This window comes from Ursus maritimus, unplaced genomic scaffold (assembly GCF_017311325.1).
Source record: "Ursus maritimus isolate PB19 unplaced genomic scaffold, ASM1731132v1 scaffold_29, whole genome shotgun sequence".
Taxonomy (NCBI): domain Eukaryota; kingdom Metazoa; phylum Chordata; class Mammalia; order Carnivora; family Ursidae; genus Ursus; species Ursus maritimus.
In genome coordinates this window covers 34,208,824-34,232,513 of record NW_024425452.1, presented here as the reverse complement: position 1 = coordinate 34,232,513, position 23,690 = coordinate 34,208,824, and the positions used below count along the sequence as shown (strand labels likewise).

Genomic DNA, 23,690 nt, shown 5'->3' with positions numbered 1-23,690 from the left:
TAAATTAAGTCTATTTGCAGTGCACCACATAGTTGGCAGTTTGAGGAATTTCATTTGTCAAGTAAAACAATTTGTTTTTATCTAAGAGGATCACAGATTTTGAAAAATCGCCCCAGTTAATTTGTTTCTAGGGGAAAATGTACATTTATCTTACATGACTTACTTTCTGCCTGATGTGAATTGATTGAACCTGTCAGAACTTTCTGGATCCTACTAAATAAGTAATTTTTTCCTGAGTCTTTTTTTTAATATACAAAAAGTACCAGTAGGAAGAAATCTTCTACTTAAATAATCTAAATTACGTTTAAAAAGAACTCTACTAGTCTTTTGCAACTCTTTTAAAAACTGAGACACAGAAATGAGACTATTTTGTATTATTAAGCATATTTACATCTGAATCATCTTAGTCACATGAGACTGACAAGAAATCTGAAATTCTGTCTGGATAATTAATTCCTTCATTTAGTTGGATCCGTGGCCAAAAGAATTTCTATTTTCTCACAACATTGGTTGGTTAAACTGCATTACTCTGGTAAGAATCTCTGTTTTCTGGAGAGATCAGAGTCATTTTGAAAAATAGCACTACAATTTATAGACTGCACTCTACTCTTTTTTTGGTAAGAGGGTGGATGAGAATTTTTAATTGTGACCCCAATCTATTTTACCCCTGTTGAGTGGAGTCACGGAGGACCCCCCCTGGGGTAAAGAAAGAAAAATTCTGTTTTACCAGTATGCTCATTCTTTTAATATTTGTTGATCACCATCTTAATAGAGATACTGGTATAATATAAAACCATTTTGATAAAAAGTTAGGAAAATACAAATATATATTCAGTTTGCTTACCGAATTACTAGAATCACCCATAAATTTGGAAAGATTCATAGTGAAAGTAGTAACGTGGTTACTTTTGTGTATGTATGGGCAGGGAAACAAGTAGATGGGAGACAGAAGTATGACAAGAGCACTACTCATACCTGAATCATGTGAATGCATTATTTATTCAAATAAATTAAACAATTAAAAATAAAACGTTGATACATTCATTTGAATACATACAATACGATAACACTTTAAAAGAGGTATGTAGAAGGTTAGGTATAGAAACACAGAGGAGGGTATCTCTGCTTGGAAGGAATTTGAAAGGACTCCATTGAGAAGGTAATATTTTAGCTATGTTTTTGAAAACCTGCAGGCATTTGCCACAAGGCCCTGAAGAAAAGCTTTCTGGGAAGACAAATGCTGAGCACTTACATCTGAATGTTTTACATTTATCATGGAGCTACAAACCTCATCTTCTCATTTCAGAAACCCTCTGGATTTTGGGTTGGATAATTTTGGGCTGGATAATTCGATTGCGGGGTTCTATCCTATGCACTGTAGGGTATTCAGGGGCATCACCATCCTCTCCTCTACCCGCTAGGATGCAGCAGCACCTGGTTTAGTTGTGACAACCAAAGTGTCTCCAGACATTGCTCCCTTCAGGAGCAAAATCAACCCCTGTTGATTTTGGCATATACAAATACTGGCATTTATAATGAATGAATGAATGAATGAATGGGAGAAAGAGAGAAAGAGAAAGAAAGAAAGAAAGAAAGAAAGAAAGAAAGAAAGAAAGAGAAAGAAAGAAGCAAAACGGGTAACTTTTATAAGGTGATTCTCTGCCTTACAAAAGGAAGCATCCATGAGTTCTTTTAGGCAGGATTATCCAGTTGAGTAACTACAGCCTTTAAATAAGGTACATATACATATAAATCTCAGTATCTTCACTTTCATTTTTATTTAAAATTTTAAAAAAACAATTTTTAAGTTTTTATTGAAATTCCAGTTAGTTTACAAAAAGGGGGGATGGGAGGGGGGAAAATTCCAATTAGGTAACATATAGTATCTTCACTTTTAAAGTGAAGGTGTTAGAACAGCTTCTAAATCCTCTTTCATTTTTAAGTAGTCTACTGATCTATGGTATCGGGTGCTTTATAGTCAGTAACTACTTGAGTGAGTGGGTGTGAAAATGAAAAACATAAAGTATTAGAAACTATGATAAAGTAATGAGAAATTAAGAAGAAACATTTCTGACGCTGCCCTATGCCATTGGAAAATATGACCATTTTTAAAATATGACTTTCATTAAAATTTTTTAAAGTACACTTATGGTCTAGAACAGTGCTGCCCAAAAGAAATATAATGCAAGCCACAAGCATAATTTTAAATTTTCTAATAACCACACTAACAAAATAAAAAGGAACAGGTTAAATTAATTTTAATAATATATTCTTACTTAACATAATATATCCAGAACATTATCATTTCAACATGTAATCAACGTAAAATTTATGAGACGTTTTACATTCTTTTTTTCAACTAAGTCTTGAAATGCACTATTTTACACTTTTAACACATCTATATGTGGAGGAGGCACATTCTAGCATTCAACAGCCACAGGTGGTGTGTGCCTACAATAATGACAGCAAAGGATTAAAATAAGGGCAAAAAGCAAGAACATTTTTCATCTTTGCCAGAGAATGAAGTGTTCCCATAAATAAGTAACCAAGAACTGAAGCTTTACCTTTCAAGCAAAGTTTCTCCTTTTATTCATTACTGATATCTTTCTCAAGCACAATATAAACCATCATGCTTTTTAAACAAAGGATTATTAAAAAAAACACTTAATTCTTTGCTTGATAAGGATCCACTAGTATTATGTTTGGGTTTTTAAAAAAGATTTTATTTATTTATTCATGAGAGGGAGAGGGAGAGAGAGGTAGAAGCAGGTTCCCTGCTGAGCCCGATGCGGGGCTCAATCCCAGGACCCTGGGATCATGACCTGAGCCGAAGGCAGATGCTTAACCAATTGAGCCACTCAGGCGCCCCCACTAGTATTATGCTTTATATTCTGATGCAGTTAGCTCCTGTTTTCTTCCTAGACACCCATGCATTTCGCCACTGCCACACTAGAAACCACCAGATAAACTGAAAACTATCCTTCCAGAACTGCCCAACTGTAGGGATGCCCATAAAATGCTTGGATTTTGGATTCCCTTGCTTTGGGGTCTGGCAGGCCACCTACCTAAAAGAGGGTGCCAGGGATCTTGTATTGAAAGAAGCCCATGCATAAAATTCCTCTTTGGTGCAGCCCCTGTCTCCCCGTCTCGTCCCACAAATCCTCATGCCGGCAATAGTCTCTCTTCACCTACTGTCCCCACTTCATCTCTGGTTTCATTCTCTATTCCTACTTCATTTCTTTTCATCCTCTGTTCCCATCTCATCTAGAAGTTCTAATTGCGGAGTTCTAACATGCTCTGGTTTGCCAGAGTAACAGTTTATCCCGTCGTCCCAGCACAATTACTAAGAGAGCCTCCTTGCATACTCAGAACTGCCCCAGTTTGGACAACTATAGTTACCCCATTCTAGTAGTTTCCATGAATAAGGCCAGCTGAGTTCAGTGACAATCCCTCTAAAGATGAAAGGCCCAAGTGGTATTTATGTTAAAATGGTACTTCACCTTAATTATCATGAACATTCCTTATTTCTGACATGTTAGATCTTTCTGCTTACTCTGTCCCTTTTCATATGCTCTACTCCTGCTGGTTAGCCTGGAGTTCAGACTGTATCCTGCCAGATCCTAAGTCTCTATTGTTAAAAAAAAAAAAAAAAAAAAAAAAAAACCAAAAAAAACAAAAAACAAAAAACCCGATCCCCTTACTTGCAGTCAGCACCTTTCTGATTTGTGAAATTCCTGTCTTTGCTTCCTAATGCTTTGCAAGTTGTCTCATCACTACCCGCTACTGGCCTCGCTCTAGCAAAACACGAATACTCCAAAAAGGCTTTACAGCGAAAAACACAGATTAACAACCATCCTCTCACATGCCATGGCAATAAGAATGATAACGCTTTTTCACAGAAACAGAGCCATCTTTCAGGTAAAACACACCAGTGCATGCTAGTTTATACCTAATAACTGTAGAGATACAAGAAAGAATAGATGTGGGCAGCCTCAGTCCTGCAGGAGTGCAGGGGTGAAGGGAGCTACAACGGCAGCAACCTCTAACCATCTCCACCATCTATCGGTTGGCAGTTTCTCAAGTGCTAGGTGCTCAGCAAACATGACCTCCCTGAACCCTCATGATGACATTAGGATGTTTCATTCTTAAACCCATTGTACTGCTGAGGAGAAACTCTCAGATCTGCTCACTGATGCCAGAGAACGTAACAGCTTATGAGTGGCAGAGATGCGATTTGAACCCATGTTGATGTCTATGAGACTTGTACTCTTTCTGTAGATCCTCTGTGGCCTCAGTACAGGGCTGGGGACCATGTTAAGAAGGAAACTTTTAATTTATGAATACATAATAGTTGACTCCACATCTCATTGTGGGTAAGAAATGTGTTTGCACCCCTGAGCCGGGAGGAGCGGGGGAGAGGGAACACTCACTACAGTTTCACTTCTTTATGATTAGAATTTAATTAGAAAGCCTGTTTCCTAGACCCGTCAAACCCTCCTGATTTTGGTTTTGTGGTTGTTGTTTTATTTTTCTTCCTAGTCTTAACTACCTGTATTTCATCCTCATTGTTACACTGAAGGATTTTAAGCTGCCAATTATTTTCTCTCAGCATTTTTAAGATACTGTTCTGTTGTTCTCTGGTTTCTACTGCTGTTCTAGTAAATAGGCTGTAACAGCTCCTAAATCCCATGAGTTAGCTGTCCATACAGCACACACTGGTTTGTTGCTGCATCTGTCTCTCTTGGCTGTTTCCGAATCCTCTCACTGTCTTTAGCGTTCTGCAGTTTTACTATAGTCTACGCATGGATTTCTTTTTATTTATCTTGTTTGGAATTGCTGAACGAGCTGAATTTGAGGATTTATGACATCAACTCTGGAAAATTCTTAGCCACTATCCCTTCAGATGTTGCCTCTTCCTCTTTCTCACCACGACTTCTGGAAATCTGATTACAAGTGTCAGATCCCCCACGTCTCATGACTATATTTCTACCCTTTTGTTTCTCTGTGCCACATTCTATATAATTTCTACTGCCCAATCTTGCAGTTCACTGAGCTCTGTTGCTGTGTCTAAACTCTCTGGCTATTTGTGCTATGTAGTTTTCACCAGCTCTATTTTTCATTTCTAGAGGTTCTATTTGTTTTTATTTTTCTTTAATTCAACATGATTATTTTTAATCTTGCTTTTTACTTGTTACTAATGCATTCTTTTAAATATAATTCTTTGAAATATAGTTCAAGTATAATTATTTTTATTCTATATATGAATAATGAAGTCCTAGGGGTGAAAATCTGCTCATTTCTGCTAACCCACTTCCTCATGTTGTCTAATTTTTTATTGTGTACTAATAATTATCTGATGTGTGCCTGTGGGAATTTTGAGAGCTTTAGGTTGAAAGTGTGTTTCACCATTAAAATTTTGTATATACCTCTGCCACACAGCCTGGGAGACCACTAACGAGAGGCCATTTTATTTTTTGGTTTGAGGTTTCTGAGACCACATAGGTGGAATATATTTGAATTCCCAACTCTTATGTAGTCAGGGCTGTGATTACAAAGTCTCAGAGGAAGTCTCTCTTTCCTCTCCCCCATCACCGCATAAACAAGGTCAGGGCAAACAAGAGAACCTGACATCTCCCTTGTTGTTGGAGAGATTTTTTTAAGACTTCCCATTTCACTGATCATATAGACCCTTCAAGAGTCCAAGCCATAGGCAGCGATCTCAGTTCCAACTCCCAGCCTTTACAGACCCACGATCTGGTCTCCCATCCCGTATGACCATTAAAATTCCAATGTGGCTCTTAAGTTCCTAATATTTAGATAATTGCTGGAGGGAAACAGAGGAAGCTTGTCACCCTGGATTGCTGCTTCTACTTACCCTTTTTGTATGGGGAAATACCTGAAAAAAATTTCACTGTATAACTTGTTGTATTCTGATTTTTGAGTCATATGAATGTATTGTACATTCAAAAAGTGAAATTCTAAAAAACTAGTCTGGAAGTCAAACTCTACTCTACAAACTCCTTTTTAACACTGTCCCCAGCCCTGATACTGAGGCCTGATACAGAAAGAGTACAAGTTTCATAGACATCAACATGGGTTCAAATCGCATCTCTGCCACTCATAAGCTGTTACGTTCTCTGGCATCAGTGAACAGATCTGAGAGTTTCTCCTCAGCAGTAAAATGGGTTTAAGAATGAAACATCCTAATGTCATCATGACGGTTCAGGGAGGTCATGTTTGCTGAGCACCTAAAAAATCTGGGGAGATTTCCTTTTGAACTAATCTGCTTATTTTAAATGGTGTTTGTTGTACTTGGTGAAGCATTTTGAGGATGATCTGTCTTTCATTTCCAGGGAGGAGGAAGGAAACCAGAAAAGCCTTTTATAAACTTCATGTCTCCTATGGACTAAAAGCCTAAGGAGCCTGCCACGCTTTCTGATTACCCTGAATGGTAACACAGAAGAACACAGGACCGCTAGTATCAGGTTATATAAATGAGATAACAGTCAGGACGAGGTAAAAGTAGTCATTTAGAAACTTTAGTTACTATCATGTCTCCTGCTGGCAGTAAATCAGTGAACTTAGGAGTCAATTAAAAGGAGAAAAGGAATTGGTTTACAAAGGGAACAGGTTTACAAGAATTTCCACACCCTAAAGATCAGACTAGTATGCTTTTGGTATATACACACACTGCTTTTTTGTTCTGTAACAATAAGAGGGAAAAAAATAATCCTTTTGAGCATCTATTACAGTCACACTGAAAGGAACTTTACTCATGTTAATTCTTAGCCCTATGTATCATTGTACAGATTAAAACTGAGGCTCAGAGGCAGAAACTGGCCCAAAGAAGGCACAGCCAATAGGCCATGGAGCTAGGGTTCAAGTCTAGGTATGCCTGTACTGTTTCCACACTGCTGATGAAGGCCTCTGGAAACAGGCCTTGAATTACAAAACTCACTGAACTAATAAACAGAAGACTCAGGTCAAACAAGCCAATTTATTCCTAATTTGAGTGTCAAAGTCAGGAGTTATTCAAAAGAAATGACTAGCATTTCTTCCATAGTAAAGAATTAAGCAAGACAATTCTGCTATTCCTATTGCATGTCTAAAATTTTCAGGGGGTGCTCTTCTGAAAGAAGCTTAGGACGTAAAGAGGTGATCTCCAACACTATACAGATTATAGAGTCAGGTCACGAGGTAAGGGGAAGAAATTGGTGTATTTTAAAAGGAGCTTAAAATCAGAACATGGGTTTTCCAAACTAAAGGAGGGACAAGGTTCAAGGCAAATGGGAGACAAAGCTGGGAGGAAAAATTTCACTGTGTAACTTGTTGTATTTTCTGATTTTTGAGTCATGTGAATGTACTGCACATTCAAAAAGCAAAATTCTAAAAAACTAGTCTGAAAGTCAAACTCTACTCAAATGTTCTAATTTATATAATAACAGAATACAAGACTAATGCAAACTATATAAGGAGTAAATAAAGTTGTTTCACTTCCACAGTGCTCATTCCTCACACTACGAGTGTTCCCTCAAAACATGTCAAAATTTTAGGGTAAAGTCATTGCTTCATTCTAAAGAGTTAAAGTAAAATCTTTACAGTGGCTAGACCAAGAGGCCAGTGAAAAATACGAACAATACAGTGATTTATTTAAATCTATCTGTTGAAACCTAAGTAAAAAAAAGTATACGTGTGTCCCACGTCACCGCCAGGTTAGCACCGGCACCGCTCACCTTTAGGAACAGCAGGCTTAATGGCCATCCTGCCAACCAGGCATTCCTTCAGCATGGACTCATAATTGACCCAGCGATGAACCTGGCACGAGATATAAATGCAAGAAAAGCAACATGACTCTAACTCCATGAGATGCTCTAATTTTATTTGCAGCAAAACTAACCATTCTTATACTGCTCTGAAAAAACTTAAGAAACAGATTCAATTAGCCAATAAGAGAGCAACAAGAAGGCAGCAGACATAGGAATTCTTTAGAACAATGTTCTCTAAGTGTTGTCTACAGACCTCTGGAGGTTCTTGACACCCTTTCAGATATCCATGAGGTCTCAATTAGTTTCATAATAATACTGAGATGTTATTTGCCTTTTTCATTGGCGTTGACACTTGCACTGATGTGGAAAAAGCAGTTGGGGGTGAAACTGCTTACATGTTGGCACAAGTCAAGCCAGAGGTTTCAATCTTTACGTTCTTCACCATCACATACCCATAGGGGTAGGGGAGATTGGTTTCATTTAAGAATATCCTTCATGAAGGGGCGCCTGGGGGGCCCAGTCGGTTGAGCGTCCGACTCTTGATCTCGGCTCAGGTATTCACCTCAGGGTCATAAGTTCAAGCCCCGCATTGGGCTCCACACTGCATGTGGAGCCTGCTTTAAAAAAAAAAAAAAAGAAGACTATCTTTCATGAAGTAGAAGAAATGATTAATTTTCTTAAATCTTAATGCTTGAGTATAGGTCTTGGTCACAAAAGAAGTTCTCAAAACATTTCTGCTGCAAAGTAAGATGGTCACCTTGAGGAAAAATACCTATGTGATTATTTGATTTGCAAATTGAACTGATCTTTTGTCTCAGAAGGCTGTTTATATGTAGAAGAAAAAAAAAAAAAGACTGAGAAACTGGTTATTCAGACTTGGGTATCTGACAGACATTTTTTTGAAAATGAACAGACTGAGACTATCACTTCAAGGAAAACAACTGACAGTATTTGTTGCCAGACTCAATGGTGGGAATTAAATTTAAATACCCTCTGGAGGACACCTTCTCAATATACATAAAAGCCTAAAAATATGCTGCTCTTTCACTGAGTAATTCGTGAATTTACCTGAGAAAATATTCACATATACACAAAGATGCAGGTATCAGGATATTCATCATAGCACTATTTATATTAGCAAAATATTGGAAATAATCTAGATGTCCAATTGTAAAAGACCAGTAAAGGAAAATATATCATTCCTAATATAATTATATTATTCTATTCTATTATTATATTATATTACTATAATAATCATAATTATTAATATTAATAATTATTATTAATATATTATATAATAATTTATTATTCCATGAAACATTAGATCATCAGTAAAATAAATCAGGTCAAATAATACTGACATGAGAATCTTTGTGTATGTTCCTAAGTAAATAAATATATACGTAAATAGCAAATACATAATGTGTAATTATAAATGGGCACTCATTTATTAATAGAAATTGGTAAATTACATTTATCAAATATTTAAGGACCATCCGATGACATGTAGAGCACTATCCCTGGGGCTATAGTGTTGGGTAGAATTTTAATAGATAAATGAAGGAGAAAGATATTCAAGGAGGCAAAAGTATGAGGTTTGTTAATCATGGAACTAGTGATTTGCTCAAAGCAAAATGCATGTTGAGAATATTTGTCTTAATAACAGTATTTTAAGGCCTCAAAGTCCACGCCAGGGACTTTCGATTTATCCCACTGTCAACGGTGTGCATCTGAAGAGCTGCAGAACAAGATGCTGAGATGACTGTCTTGAACAATACTCATCCCGCTGTCATGTTATTTACATTGGTACTGAAGGCAAAGGTATCAGGATAGTATTAAAATAGCAGGACCAGAGAAGGTGATCATGACTTCATCTAAGGCAGCAGGAAGACAGAAAAGGATGTAATGTTTAAAGACAGCACCTCGGGATTTCACCAGTGCTGGATACTGGTGCACAATGAGGAAGGCAAAGATTCTCATGTGGCTTCAGGTCCCCATTACCAGAAATAGGAAACAGAGGAGGAATAAAAGGGAAGAAGATGAATTGATATTATTTGAAGGCAAAATGAACTGAAGTGCCAATGGGTAATCAAATTGCCCATCACGTGTCTGGAAATAAAAAACAGGAGGTCAGAAGCCAAAGTAGAGACAGAAATCTGACAGTGAAAAGATTATTTAATATTCTTTGTACAAATTAAATACTAGCCCTGAATAAATTCTCAAATATTTAAAGATACAAGAAGCTTCCCCACAGTTTCTAGAATATACAGTTGTTTACTTCTGTGGTAAGTAAAAGTCTTAAATAAACATCACTGGGCCTATTAAAGCCAAGGGGAATGCAGCAATCTCGTAACTAACGTACCGTTTAAACTGCTAAAGAATTCTTGTGACTTCTCCAAAGCTTAAATTAAGATTTGCTAAAATAAGGTCCATATAACCTCACAACACTGAGGAATACAAACAGGACTAGATTTTACTGGAAACTCTTCTTGAGGAAGAGTACATTCAGCATCAGGAAGTTACAGAACAGATATAAGAAAAAAGTATGGCAATTTTTCACACAAATGTTTCCAAACTTTTCTATTTAGCTTGCATTGCTAGACAATAACAAATTCCAAATGACAATGGGAATTTGCCTTAAATCAGCAATAAGAACTTCCAAGGAGAATGCTATTATGACCAGTGGCCAAACACAACTTTCCTCCAATCCACAAAGAACATTAACGGCAAATGGGATTCTGCTGTTCAAGCAGATGCACCTCAGTCCATTTAAATATAAAACAAACTGTATTTCCAGCAACCTGGTCAAAAAATAAATCCTAAAATAGCTGAGAAGGTAGGAGGAACAGAAACCAAATTATATTTGTTCAGGAGTCAACTCGGGGCGCCTGGGTGGCTCAGTCGGTTGAGCATCCAACTCTTGGTTTCAGCTCAGGTCTGATCCCAGGTTTGTGAGACTGAGCTGCTCAGCACGGAGTCTCCCTGAGGATTCTCTCCCTCTGCCCCTCTACTCACTCGTGTGTGCTCTCTGTCTCTGATAAATAATCTTAAAAAAAAAAAAAGAAGAAGTCAACTCTAAAAATAACCCGATCTCATTCCAGTATCTCAAATGGTAAAATCCCAGTACCACAACATGGATCATCATCACTAAAATACAAAATAAAGTGTATGTGAGACAAAGGCAAATTTCTATTTTTCTCAAGACTGTTGTTTCAAAATAATGGTTCAGCCTATTGATAGTAGTTCACATACTCTATGTAACTTTTAAATAGTATAAGAGCTAATGTTTGTTTTTAGTAAATGTAAGCGGAAATGAAAGGGGAAAGATGACTAATACAAGTATCTTCTGAAATATACATATAGAATCTCTGCTACCACTCTAGGAAAAATAAATTTTCTATTCATTAATCATCTAAACTTTCTACATCATATGCAGATTCAGTATACCAAGACAGGCCGGTTATTTAACATTCCCCAAAGGAGAAAAAACTAATAAGCACACAGAAGCTTAAGCATCTTGTTCTTTCTTCTAATTGCTACTGCCTCCCATAACCCAACCCTCATCATCATGAAAATCAATCAAAACCGAGTAAACAGCTGCCAGGAGAGGAGACAGCAAGCACTTAAGAGCAGATGCCCAGATACAGATTTGAAACCATCTCTAAAATTAGAGTAAAATAATTCGAAGGGAAATTAAACAGTTGTTACTTATGAGCATCTTCCTACATGTCAAAATTCAAGCCAACAAATGTGAAATTTGTGCAACTATTTTCTTTTTTTTCTACAACTATCACACGGCTAAATCTAAGAGAACTTTTCCACTGTAATACTATGATTACCTTCACCACCTCACCTGATCAAAGAGGTCAGTGCCATCAGATCCTGCAGCTTTCATTAGTTCATCTTCTCCACCAGGATGATACTCCATATATGGGCTGACATTATAAACAAGCCCTATCAAAACAAGGGGAAATAATATTCTAGATGAGCTTCTTAAAAGTTGTACAAACTAGAAATGTAAGTTTCAATAAATCTTTTCAAATACATCCTATTTAACAAATCATTATCATTTCAAAGTATTAAGTACATAAAGAATTTAAGATTTTACCAGACTAGCAAGCTAACAAGTTAGCCCGCCAGTTTCATGGGTCCTGGGCAGACAATGTCAGACAAAAAGGCTAATTTAGTACTCACATCACTAGCAGTAGCCACGATATCAGCATTTGCATGAGTTCCCCGTACCCCAATTCCTACAGACCTATGCAAAGAGGGCCAGATAATACCTGTGCACTAAAGTGCTGTATGACAGGAGGGGAAGTCCAAGTTTAGGAAAGTCGAATCTTTTATAATGGGCAGGAAGTACACATGCCCTTTGTTCTGGAGGGGAGACATTATCTTTATTATACCAAACAGTTCTACTACTCGAGGTTGTTTACTATGCCAGCATCCCTGAAAAGACTGTTCAGAACAAAGACAGGCAGTGTTTCTGCTTCTAAGAAGTGCAGGTATTTGAAATACCTAGAGAGAACTGCCTCCTAACACAAAGAAATAATGAATCACTGCTTATAATTTTTAAAACTTCTCTTCCTCTCTCTCTCCTCCATCATCTTCTACTGCCCTGCTAGGAGAATTTAATGAAGAAGAATCAAACTGTCACCCACGTGTCTGATCATCTCAGCGACCGCTGGGCAAACCAGTGTGACTGGGCCACTGAGGCATGCTCTGAGAAAGCAAGCACGATCCTTCTCTGCAGTTGGCCAAGGAACAAAGATTATTGTTTAGATCTTAATAATCCTTTTATCTTCTCCAAACCTTTATCTCACCTGTTCATATATTTAAATATATCTTTATCTTAAAAAAAAAGAAATAGGGAAAAACAAATGGAGGAAAATTTGCTCAATGATTAGCCTTCCCAAGGAAATGAGCTGCTTTTTAATCCTCTACTTGAAAACTAGACAGTAGTCAAATCCAGCCCTGAAGACACCTCAAGAGTACAATGAGATCAACTGGTTTTCTTATATCCAGGACTAGTCCCTCTTTATGCTATGACTTCCATGAATTTAAATAACTTTAGGTAACTTAAAATTTTCATCCTATAGGATAATCTTGGGAGGAAAGAAGAGACTGGATTTCAGGCCCAAAAAGGTACTATAGTTTTTCCACAAGTTTAATTTTAGAGAATAACCAACCAGATAGATTTCTTTCTAAGATGGCTTAAAAGCAATTTAGGCAACAAAAAGAAGTAAATTCACAAGATCTCTCTTTTAGCAGTCCTCCAAAGAAGTCTGAAAAAAAAACGCAAACAACTGGTGGAGTTCCCTCCTTTCTTCTTCCCTATCCACCTTCTCTACCAAATTTGGAAGGAGTTTTTCCTATTGTTTAATTCTTAAAATCCACAGACCACAAATGCCAGATGTAATGATTAAGATCAGAGTTATTCCCAATAGATTTTTTTTTTTTAAGACAGAACGCCTTACTTGGAATTCCAAACTTTCTCTGCAACCAAACCTTGACTAGAGTTTCTCAAGAACATGAAACTGACAACAACAATCATGAACCTTCTGTGATGGAATTTCATATGTTTCGGCAACTGGCAGAAAGATAAATAGGAGCTTTGCCAGCTATCCACAATCAGCATATAAAGCCTCAAACATCCCACATGTGTTCTCTTCGACCTCTCAGCCCTATAGATTGACCCTTATCCTCTCATAGTGTCACCCCAGACCTGAACAGCTTCCATGCTCTTCAAATGGACAAAACTAGGAATGCCTATAAAATCCCTCACTGTAAGGAACTGAGAGCGTTAGCGTCTCAGTCCAAGAACTGTTAGATCCAACCACACTTGGCAGTGTGAGTAGCTTGTTACTTATGAGACATAACCCAGCTTCCAAAACCAACAATGCTTTTCCTCTGGTGCAGAGGCTTTCTTCTCTCTTTTTCTTCCTCTATGTTATCTCCTTCCTTTTTCCTCTTCAAATGCATTTCCTAACAACTAAAACTTGAATGTGGCAGAAGAAAACAAACACAGAGAACCTAACTTTACGCTTTTCTTTCATGCTCGATTGTGTTCTATTTGTACTATACGTGCTGTTCAGACAGCAATCTCTCACTTACAAGCCTCTAGCCCCCCGTGGATTCTGACCACCTGGTTTTTGAAACTAATTTTGCTTGCAATTTTCTAAGTTCTGCAATGACACAATCAACTTCTTCCTATAGCTCTAGTTGCACAATATGGCAGATGTGTACAACAGATTGCCCGTCAAATATAAATACATGGTATTTAGGGACCCACAGACATAATCTCAACTCAATGCTAGGCTATTAACGAATTCTGCAAAACCTAAATCCTAATAATGATGTTAAAAACAAAAATGGGCAGGAAGAGGTTCATAAAACATCAGTCCTGAATGGTACAAAACTGCTGTGACCAGGATCCTCTGGTCACAGCCCAACAGGGGCTTTTAGATCATTTACGTGGGTCACCTTCAGTTGCAGAGGGGGAGTCAGGGAGAATATCTATCGACTGATCGATCAATCTATCTATCCATCCACCCAGCCATCCATCTTATCTACTCATCCCCTCCTTTATGCTGATATTTTATTTTTTGTTTTGTACTTTTGAAAACTCTAACCAGGAGTAGATATAAGGATTGACTGAGTACTGTCAAGACGAGCAAGTTAGGGGCATCTGGTGGCTCAGTCAGTTAAGCGTCTGCCTTCAGCTCAGGTCATGATCCCAGGGTCCTGGGACAGAGTGTTATATGTCAACTATATCTCACTGTACTGGAAAAAAAATAGATAAAAAAGAACAACTTATTAAAATTAAAATACAACAGTTTTATTAGGAACATCTACTCTAATGTTTAAGACATCACTTTTAAACACCCTAACGATATTCAGGGGTACCTTTTTTAGCTTCATCCTGGCCAAGCTACAGTGCAACGGAAAGCACACATTCAGAACAACAGCTACACTGAGTTCTTTAGGCAATGTACTGGTACCTATTCTAGTGTTTCTCATGAAATTATCTCTTGTGTTATATGTTTGGAACTCTGAGCTCTCAAACAAGTTCTCAGAATAAAAATTACTCACTTTAAAACGACCACTTAGTGCTCTGTATCATCAGAAACTTATACTGCCAATTCAATCACAGAGTGATAGAGTCTGACGACGAGGAGAACTCTAAAGGCAATTTCTAGTCTGATTTCTGACCCAGTACAGGGTCAAGATCTACAGACAAGACGATCATCCAGCATCTGCTTGATAGGCTAGGAGCTCACTGCTCATATAAAGGCTACGTTCAAGGATCAATATCATTTTTATATCTAAAAACTAATGTTGTCATTTTACACAGAAAGAACTCTTCCCCATCTTGGTAAATGCTGCCCCTAGTTTTTCACATATAATTTTTATATCTGTTGTAACTTAAACCCGAACTGCTACTGCTAAAGCCTAAGGCATCCTAGAACAAAATGTTTGTTTGTGTGTAAAAATTTTAAAAACCCACAACGAAACGTGCAAAAGAAAAGCAAATATGCCAGTGGCCTAACCCCACTAAAAATGTTACTAGGACTGAGCATGAAATGTCATCCTAAACTTCCTGGAAGCCAAGGCTAAAAAGAGACACTGGTAACACTGGTTGCATTATCTGATCTTAAAAAGTATTAAAAAGAAAACAAAAGGAGACTCCTTTCTTTTTTAAAAAGGAGAAAGCGTCTTTGAGTTTTTGATGTTGATATTGTGAGAAACGTGAGTCCCTGTACGGGGGTCACTGACCACACGACAGATACTATGATTTAACAATACGCAGAAACCTTCTTCAGGTAGCATTCCTACCATCCTCCCCAGCGCTGAGTCACCACTAATGTACGTTCTGTCTCTTGAGACTTGCAAATTTGGGGCATTTCAAATTAATGGAAGCATACAATACAGGGTCTTTTGTTTGCCTTCTTTCATGAGGATAATATTGTCAAGGTTCATCCATGTTGCAGCATGTGTCAATACATCATTCCTTTTTATGGCTGAATAATATTGCACGTATGGATAGAGCACACTTTGTTTATCTATTCATCAGTTCATTGACATTTAAGTTATTTCCACCTTGGGATTATTACAAATAATGCTGCTATGAACATTCATGTACGCATTTTTGCGTGGACATATATTTTTATTTCTTTTGAGTATATACATAGGAGTAAATCTGCCGGGTCATATACAATTTATGTTTACCTTTTTGAGGAACTGCCAGAATGTTTTCTATACTCAGCAGCAATGTGGGAAGCTTCCAATTTCAGAGCACTCTTTTTTAGTCACCACTCCAACTTCCCATAGACAGAAAAAGCCTTTTCCCACCTACAGAACCTGAATCACTTATCTCAGATAACGAAACTCACAACTGGATCGCAGCAAGCTCCAACTCGTTCTCAACCCCAGCTCTATATCTGACACCACAATGTAAGCCTCAAGTGACATTTATACCTATTAACCTATCTCCCAGATGAGGCTCCCACAATTTTTCAGGGTAGGTAACCCCATGTGAACCGTGATAACCCACCGATAGGGAGTGAACTGCATCCCTATGGTTCGAGGCCACACACCCACTGATAATTTGTCATTTTCTTTGTTCTATTTTATGTCAGAGAACCTCAAAGCATGATCCAGAGCTTCCTGAGGGAGCTTAAATGTCTTTTGGTGGGTGGTCCAAGGCCAAACCGTTTTTGTAGTAATACTAACAAGATGCCATCTGCCTTTTTAAAAATCTTTCTTCCACAAGTGTGTAAGATAAAATGCAGAAGGTGACACAAGAATACAGTTGTCACCTATGAAGTTATACTTTAAAAATATGTGCCAAGATGTAAAACAATGCCACTTCTCTATTTTTTGTTTGGAAAATAAAGTTATTTTTCATAAAAATATCTATTATTTGTGATAACATATGGTGACTTTATTGTTTTTATTTTAAAATTAATTTTAAAATATTCTTTGTCTTTTTTTTTTTAAGGTGGTTTTATTGGGGTACCTGAGTGGCTTAGTCAGTTGAACATCAGACTGTTGGTTTCAGCTCAGGTCATGATTGCAGGGTCATGAGACAGAGCCCCAAGTCAGGCTCCGCACTCAGCATGGAGTCTGCTTGGGATCCTCTCCCTCCCCATGTTCACGCTTGCACGCGTTCTCTCTCTCTCTCTCTCTCTCAAATAAATAAATAAATAAAATCTTGGTTTTATTAAAGCACTGGGACAGGACCTGTGGGCAGAAAGAGCTGCCTCTTTAAATTTCATAATTTTCATTTCTGAAAGGCAAAAACATCAACAGATATAACATCATAAACAAAACCTCCTCGGGGGTCTGTGTAATTTTTACAAGAGTAAAGAGATCTTAAAGCCAAAAAAATTTCAGAACTATTGCTATAAGTAAAAGTATTTTTGTAATCATATTTAAAATTAGTTTTGAAAATTCAAACAGAGATTTAACTCTACAGCCCCACATTGTATTCACTCAACAAGAATTTATTTAATGCCCATCATGTACATGCCAAATATTATGCGACTCACTGTAGTATTTCTACTTATTTCACAATTCCCCATGGCTCATTTTGTTGGCTCTAAAATCAATGAAGAAAAAGGTGTGCTCACACAATAAAATCATAGCATATTTCACTGTATTCAAATGTACAGATCCATTTTCGCAAGTACTGTGACCACTTTGCCATCTTGTGTTCAGTAAAGAAATAACACATTATTTTAATTTTACTACCGATATTTATCTAGTTCTTCTATCAACTGCTGAGAGAGGGTGTTAAAATACGCAACCATAACTGCTGATTTTATTTCTACCTTTCAATACTATCAGTGTTTGCTTCATGTATTTTGAAACTTTGTTATAAAGCATAAACAGTCTTCATAATGAACTGACTCTTTTAATGTTACGAAATGTCTATCTCTAGTAAGATTCTTTGTCTTGGTAATATACTTCATCTAATATCAATATAGGTCAACCCTGTTATACTTACTGTCTAGACAGTACACATTTTTCTCCACTTATACTTTCAACCTATCTGTGTCTATATATTTTAAGTGTACCCCTTCTACAGAGCACCTAAATAGATATTTCTACAAAGACACACGAATGGCCAATAGACACATGAAAACATGCTCAACATCACTCATCATCAGAAAAATGCAAATCAAAACTACAATGAGATACCACCTCACACCTGTCAGAATGACTAAAATCAAAAACACAAGAAGTAAGTGTTGACAAGGATGTGGAAAAAAAGGAACCCTCATGCACTGCTGGTGGGAAGACAACTTGGTGTAGCCACTCTGGAAAATAGCAGGAAGGCTGCTCAAAAAAAATTAAGGAGAAATACCATATAATCCAGTAATTCCACTACTAGGTATTTACCCAAAGAAAACAAAAACACTAATTTGACAAGATGCACGCACCCTTACATTTATTACAGCATTATTTACAATAGCCAAGATATGAAAGCAACCCAAATGTCCATGGACTGATGAATGGATAAAGATGTGATATATATATACATTGGCATATTAGTCAGCCACAAAAAAAAAAAAAAAAAAAGAATGAGATCGTGCCATTTGCAACAACATGGATGAACCTAGAGGGTATTATGCTAAGTGAAATAAATCAGACAGACAGAAAAATACCATATTATTTCACTCATATGTGGAATTTAAGAAACAAAACAAATGAACAAAGAAAAGAAGAGGCCAAAAAACTCCCCCAAAAACAAAACAAACAAACAAACAAAAACAACCCTGGCTCTTAAATACAGAGAATAAACTGGTGGTTGCCACAGGGGAGGTGGATTGGGGGATGGGTGAATTAGATAAAGGGGATTAAGAGTACACATAGTGTTGAGCACTGAGTAATGTATAGAATTGCTGAATCATTATATTATACATCTGAAACTAATGTAACACTGTATGTAATTATACTTCAATTTAAAAAGAAAAAGAAAAAGAAAAAAGAAAAGGAACTGACCTAAGTAACTTTGGAAACCAACTGACTGGGAACGTAAAACCAAAGACAAATAATTACATAAAACACTGCAAAATGAGCAAACAAAACAAATAAATACAGTGTATCCCTTAGAGGCATCATGTAGTTAGGTCTTGATACACATAAACACACAATCTCTATCTTTCAATTCAAATGACTGGTCCATTTACCCTTAATTATTGATGTAGCTGAATTTAGAGCTACCATTTTATCAGTCTTCAATCCTTATCCTCAAATTTTCTTTTTCTTCGTCCAAGTTTTCTGTGTCTCTATTCCTCTCTCCCTGCCTTCTTTTGGGTTAACAAAACTTTTTAGAATTTCATTTTATTTTATCTATTGATTTTTTTTTTTTTAGCTATACCTCCTCTCATTATTTTTAAAGTGATTGTTTTAGGAATATCTAGTATATATCTTTAACTTTAACCACTTTACTTTAGTTAATACTGCACCCAACTAGGTGTTGGACAGTAGAATATCTTAGAATTTCAGGATTAAAAGCATTATTTGTCTCTTAGACTCCTGAAAATTTTCTAAAATGACTGTAAAAGATAAATAACACATAAAGCCAAAATGACACAGAAATCAGAAGAGGAGATGACAGCAATAAAGTTTTAGACGCCTGAAAGCCAAATGGATGAGTGATAACATACTCAGCAGAATGAAGAAAGGTGAAAATAAAGCCTGTATAAGTTGGAGGGGAACCTATAAAAAGCCAATGTATGCAACACCCCGTCCCCCCCCCACCAACCAAAAAATGTAAGAACCAGAGATTCCAGGTAGTTCTGAAGTTAGGGGGCAGGAAGGTCTCAAATTCAATAGAAGAAGCAATATGAGCCGTAAATCCCCTCCCCCATCCTACACTACCAAGCAACCAGCCCCTTCTCTACCCCGCAAGAAGTATACATTTATTCCCTAGAGAGGATGGACCAGAGAAACATTATAATAAAGGAAACACACTCGGGAGTGCGGGAGAGGTTTGAACTAAAAATCAGAAGCAAAAGTTTACAAGTCAAAACATTAAGATCCACCATCCCAGCAGCACCCGTTTTCCAAATAACCCTCAGAACACTTATTTGCAGATGATGGGGGGAATTCCAGCCCAAAAGACTTGCACACAGTCGGTTGGGGACGCCTGCCAGTGCAGCCAAACAGATGCATAAAAGAGTTCTGCCCACACACGTGGAGCTTCCATTCTGCTCTCTGGTCCATCACTCTCAAAATAAAAGGACAGACCTTTGAAGAAAGTCCTCTAAAATTAAGATTAATATCTAAGCAACTTAAATTGTCAGCCTCTGGTGCACGATTTTAAAAAGAAAAAGAAAGATGAAAAATGAGTTTCTGCTTCACACAAACTTAGAAAAGAGCCAGGTAACAACTGTCCTGAATTCAAGCTGGAGCTTCTAACTTCACCAAACAACTTCAATGATGGTGAGTAGAATTTACAAAAGAGCAAAGACAATCTGATCTGAATGCCTCAGTTTGCGTGGGAAAATTTAAATAGAATGTGATAAAGGCCTCTATGCACTTCAGAATGTCAACAGGGCATAATTATCAAAGATCATCTTATGTGACATTAGTATTAGGAAAAAAAGCCCTGATATATAACTAGGAAATTGATTTGAGGCAATTGATCATTAAAAATTAACCAGACGTCTGAGGAATCAGTTACACTCCAAATATTTTGAAAAACATTCATAAACTAGGGAGAACAATGACCAAACACCATTAGCAATAGCCACATTGACCATATACTTAAAAGTGGTTTTACAATTTATGTCAGTATTAAACAGGACACCCTCTCTCTAAAAGATCAGTTTTCCCCATTCCATAGGGTCACTTCCCTGTCTGCCTATGCCTTAGGTCTACCACTGCCAGCTACCAACAGCACTTGACTACCTTGCTATTACCTCCTTGTGGGGAGGGGGAGCAAGTATGTCCTTGTGCTTTGGATTATTTCTTATTTTCCAAAGTAAGTCAGCTGCAAAGATTAGCTAAGATATAATAATGAACTTCAGAAGTAGAAAGCCACAGGAAAAATGTGTTCCTACCCTTAACAAAAAAGAAAAAGCCAGGCGTGCCTGGGTGGCTCAGTTGGTTAAGGGTCTGATTTGGGCTCAGGTCATAATCTCAGGGTCCAGGGTGGGCCCCACCTGGAGCCTTGTATCGGGCTCTGCTTTCAGTGGGGAGTCTGCTTGTGCTCTATTTCTCTCTCTCAAATAAATAAATAAAATCTTTAAAACATGAAAAATAGGGTGCCTGGGTGGCTCAGTTGGTTAAGTGCCTCCCTTCAGCTCAGGTCATGATCCTAGGGTTCTGGGATCAAGCCCCACATGGGGCTCCCTGCTCAGCAGGGAACCTACTTCTCCCTCTCCCTCTGCTGCTCTCCCTTCTCGTGTGTGCTTTCTCTCCTCTCTGTCAAATAAATAAATAAAATCTTTTAAAAAAATTAAATAAATAAAATGTAAATAAAACAACAAAAAAAGAAAAAGCCAGACAATCCATAAAAACCATAAGTTTTTGAGCCCATCAGGCAAGTGAGGTCACAAGGCAACCAATAATCTAAGTGGTAGCCCCTCTGAGAAGATGGGATACACGAGTTGTTTCATCTTTGACGGAGCACGGGAAAAAGACATTGCTATTAAAACAACTGAAATGTTAACAAATACTTGAAGGGCCAAATGTGCACTCATGCCAATTTACAACCCTGAAGGCCTCAGACACAGGATTCTGTACCTGCTCACAACCAAACTCGAGGGTGGAGCAGGAGTACCCAGAAGTGTCTGTACACTTTCCGACTGCCCAAATACACGGTGATTATCAGCTGCTGGTGGGGCAGACGCAAGAAATTCACGCGTGCTTCACACTGAACCCTCACATGCAGCAAAAGTTGTCTGCTTGGGGAGGTACAGCAAAGCCTCTCACCCTTGAGTTCCTGCGTTGATACCAGGCAGAAGTTTGCTGCTGCTGGGAAGGGAAGGAAACACACATCCCCCTTCACTCTGGTCTGACGCTAGGTAAATGCAAGATAAACACTGGGGGAGGGACAGAAAGCCCACTCATGCCCAGGCTCTGTGCTGATACAAACTAGAGGTCTTCTAGCACTGGGAGAGGCAGGGAAATTGCTCAGAGCCTATACCCTCTGCCCTGTCCTCCTCCTCTTGCCCTGCTGATATAAGGCAAAGCTCCACTGTCAGGAGGGGAGGTTGGGGAGAGGCAAAAACCCGCCTGCATTCTAGATATTACACCCAGTATGAGGCAGAAGAGAATGTCCACTGAGGAAGTGACACAAACACTGAAAAAGTTCAGCCTCAGGGTGCTTTGGGTGGCTCAGTCGGTTAAGCAACTGCTTCGGCTCAGGTCATGATCCCAGAGTTCTGGGATCGAGTCCCTCATTGGGCTCCTTGCTCAGCAGGGAGCCTGCTTCTCCCTCTACCTGCTGCTCCCCCTGCTTGTACTCTCTCTCTGACAAATAAATAAATAAAATCTAAAAAAAAAAAAAGTTCAGACTCTGGGGCTCAAGTGCACAGGACCTGCCTGAGACTGAGGCTCAAACAGGAAAATTGCAAAACCCCTTCTGCCTCCACCACAAGTCTTGCACCAAGTAACAAGCAAGAGCAGCCCGGAGCACGGAAGGAGAGCCTACACAGCTATGCAAGGCAAGCTGTCAGCTAAGAGTGCAACAGGAACGAGGAGAAAATCCTCCAAGGCTGCGGGGCCCCACGCTACAAACAAGTTAGCAGCAACCCACTGTGGGAGGTATTTGAAGTCTGTGGTATACTGATGGTAACAACAGCAACAATAAACCCCAAAACCAACTCAACTACTACCCAGACTGACTCAATCGAATTGTCTGCCAGAAAAAGTGTACTTGTTTCTAAGTGTAAATACCTCAGGTTCTACTTTCCACCTTATGCAATGCGTGACATTCAAGCAAACATTACAAGTCACACTGAAAAAAAAAGACAAAAGAACTCTTTGTCAAGAGAGAAAAACAGTAACATAACCAGACTTAAGATGGTGTATATGTTAAACTATTACACAGGGATGTTAAAATAACTGTAATTAATGCCTTTAAAAAATCTAGTAGAAAATGTGGATGACATTTAACAGAGAAGAAATGTCATCACAGAGACAAAAACTACAAAAAGGCGTTTAATGGAAATACTAATACATTGTAAAATGGGCTCAAAACTCAATAATGGACCATGAATCTAAGAAATAAGAAAACTATCCAGAAATAACAAAGTTTCAAACTGATTAAGGAACTCCTGGGGCCCATAATCTAGAAACATCAAATATCAAGTTTCTCAACTGGTTACTATTTTGTGAAATATAAAGCCCTACTACGGTTTAAAACTCCTACGTGTAATCAAAATATACAAATGATTCAAGGTACATTTACTGAACACTAGCCAGGAGCCATGCCCTGTGCTAGAAGGTAGGGGTAGGGAGGGAAGCAGTGAATTATATTCCCAAACTCAATTTAAATAGGAAAGACACTAAAAATGACCAAAACATGTTACAGATGTTCTAACAGAAGTCCAACACCAAGTGCTAAGGAAGAAAGCCCAGGGAAAGAAACACAGTCTGAGACGGCCAAAGTCATGAAGAGATTAAAGGAAGAAACTGTTGGCAGAAAGAAAGCAAAGAATTGAAGGGTGTTAGGGGCGCCTGGGTGGCTCAGTCATTAAACGTCTGCCTTCAGCTCGGGTCATGAACCCAGGGTCCTGGGATCCAGCCCCGCGTCGGGCTCCCTGCTCAGCGAAAAGAAAAGAAAAGAAAAGAAAAGAAAAGAAAAGAAAAGAAAAGAAAAGAAAAGAAAAGAAAAGAAAAGAAAAGAAAAGAAAAGAAAAGAAAAGAAAAGAAAAGAAAAGAAAAGAAAAGAATTGAAGGGTGTTA

General features: G+C 38.0%; 1 protein-coding gene across 5 annotated transcripts in view; it reads right to left on the bottom strand.

The window, feature by feature from the left end:
• LOC103657441 (cytochrome b5 reductase 4) overlaps nucleotides 1-23,690 on the bottom strand; it is an 82,123-nt gene that overhangs the window by 46,079 nt on the left and 12,354 nt on the right. For all 5 annotated transcript variants that reach the window (XR_005838365.1, XM_040643709.1, XM_008684884.2 and 2 more), the window contains exons 3-4: nucleotides 11,620-11,720; nucleotides 7,734-7,815 (exon numbers count right to left, since the gene is read on the bottom strand). Coding sequence is in view for 4 of the 5 variants with exons in the window: in XM_040643709.1 (XP_040499643.1) it covers nucleotides 7,734-7,815; nucleotides 11,620-11,720 (183 nt within the window). In the remaining variant the exon portion in view is untranslated. The remainder of the gene's footprint in view (nucleotides 1-7,733; nucleotides 7,816-11,619; nucleotides 11,721-23,690) is intronic.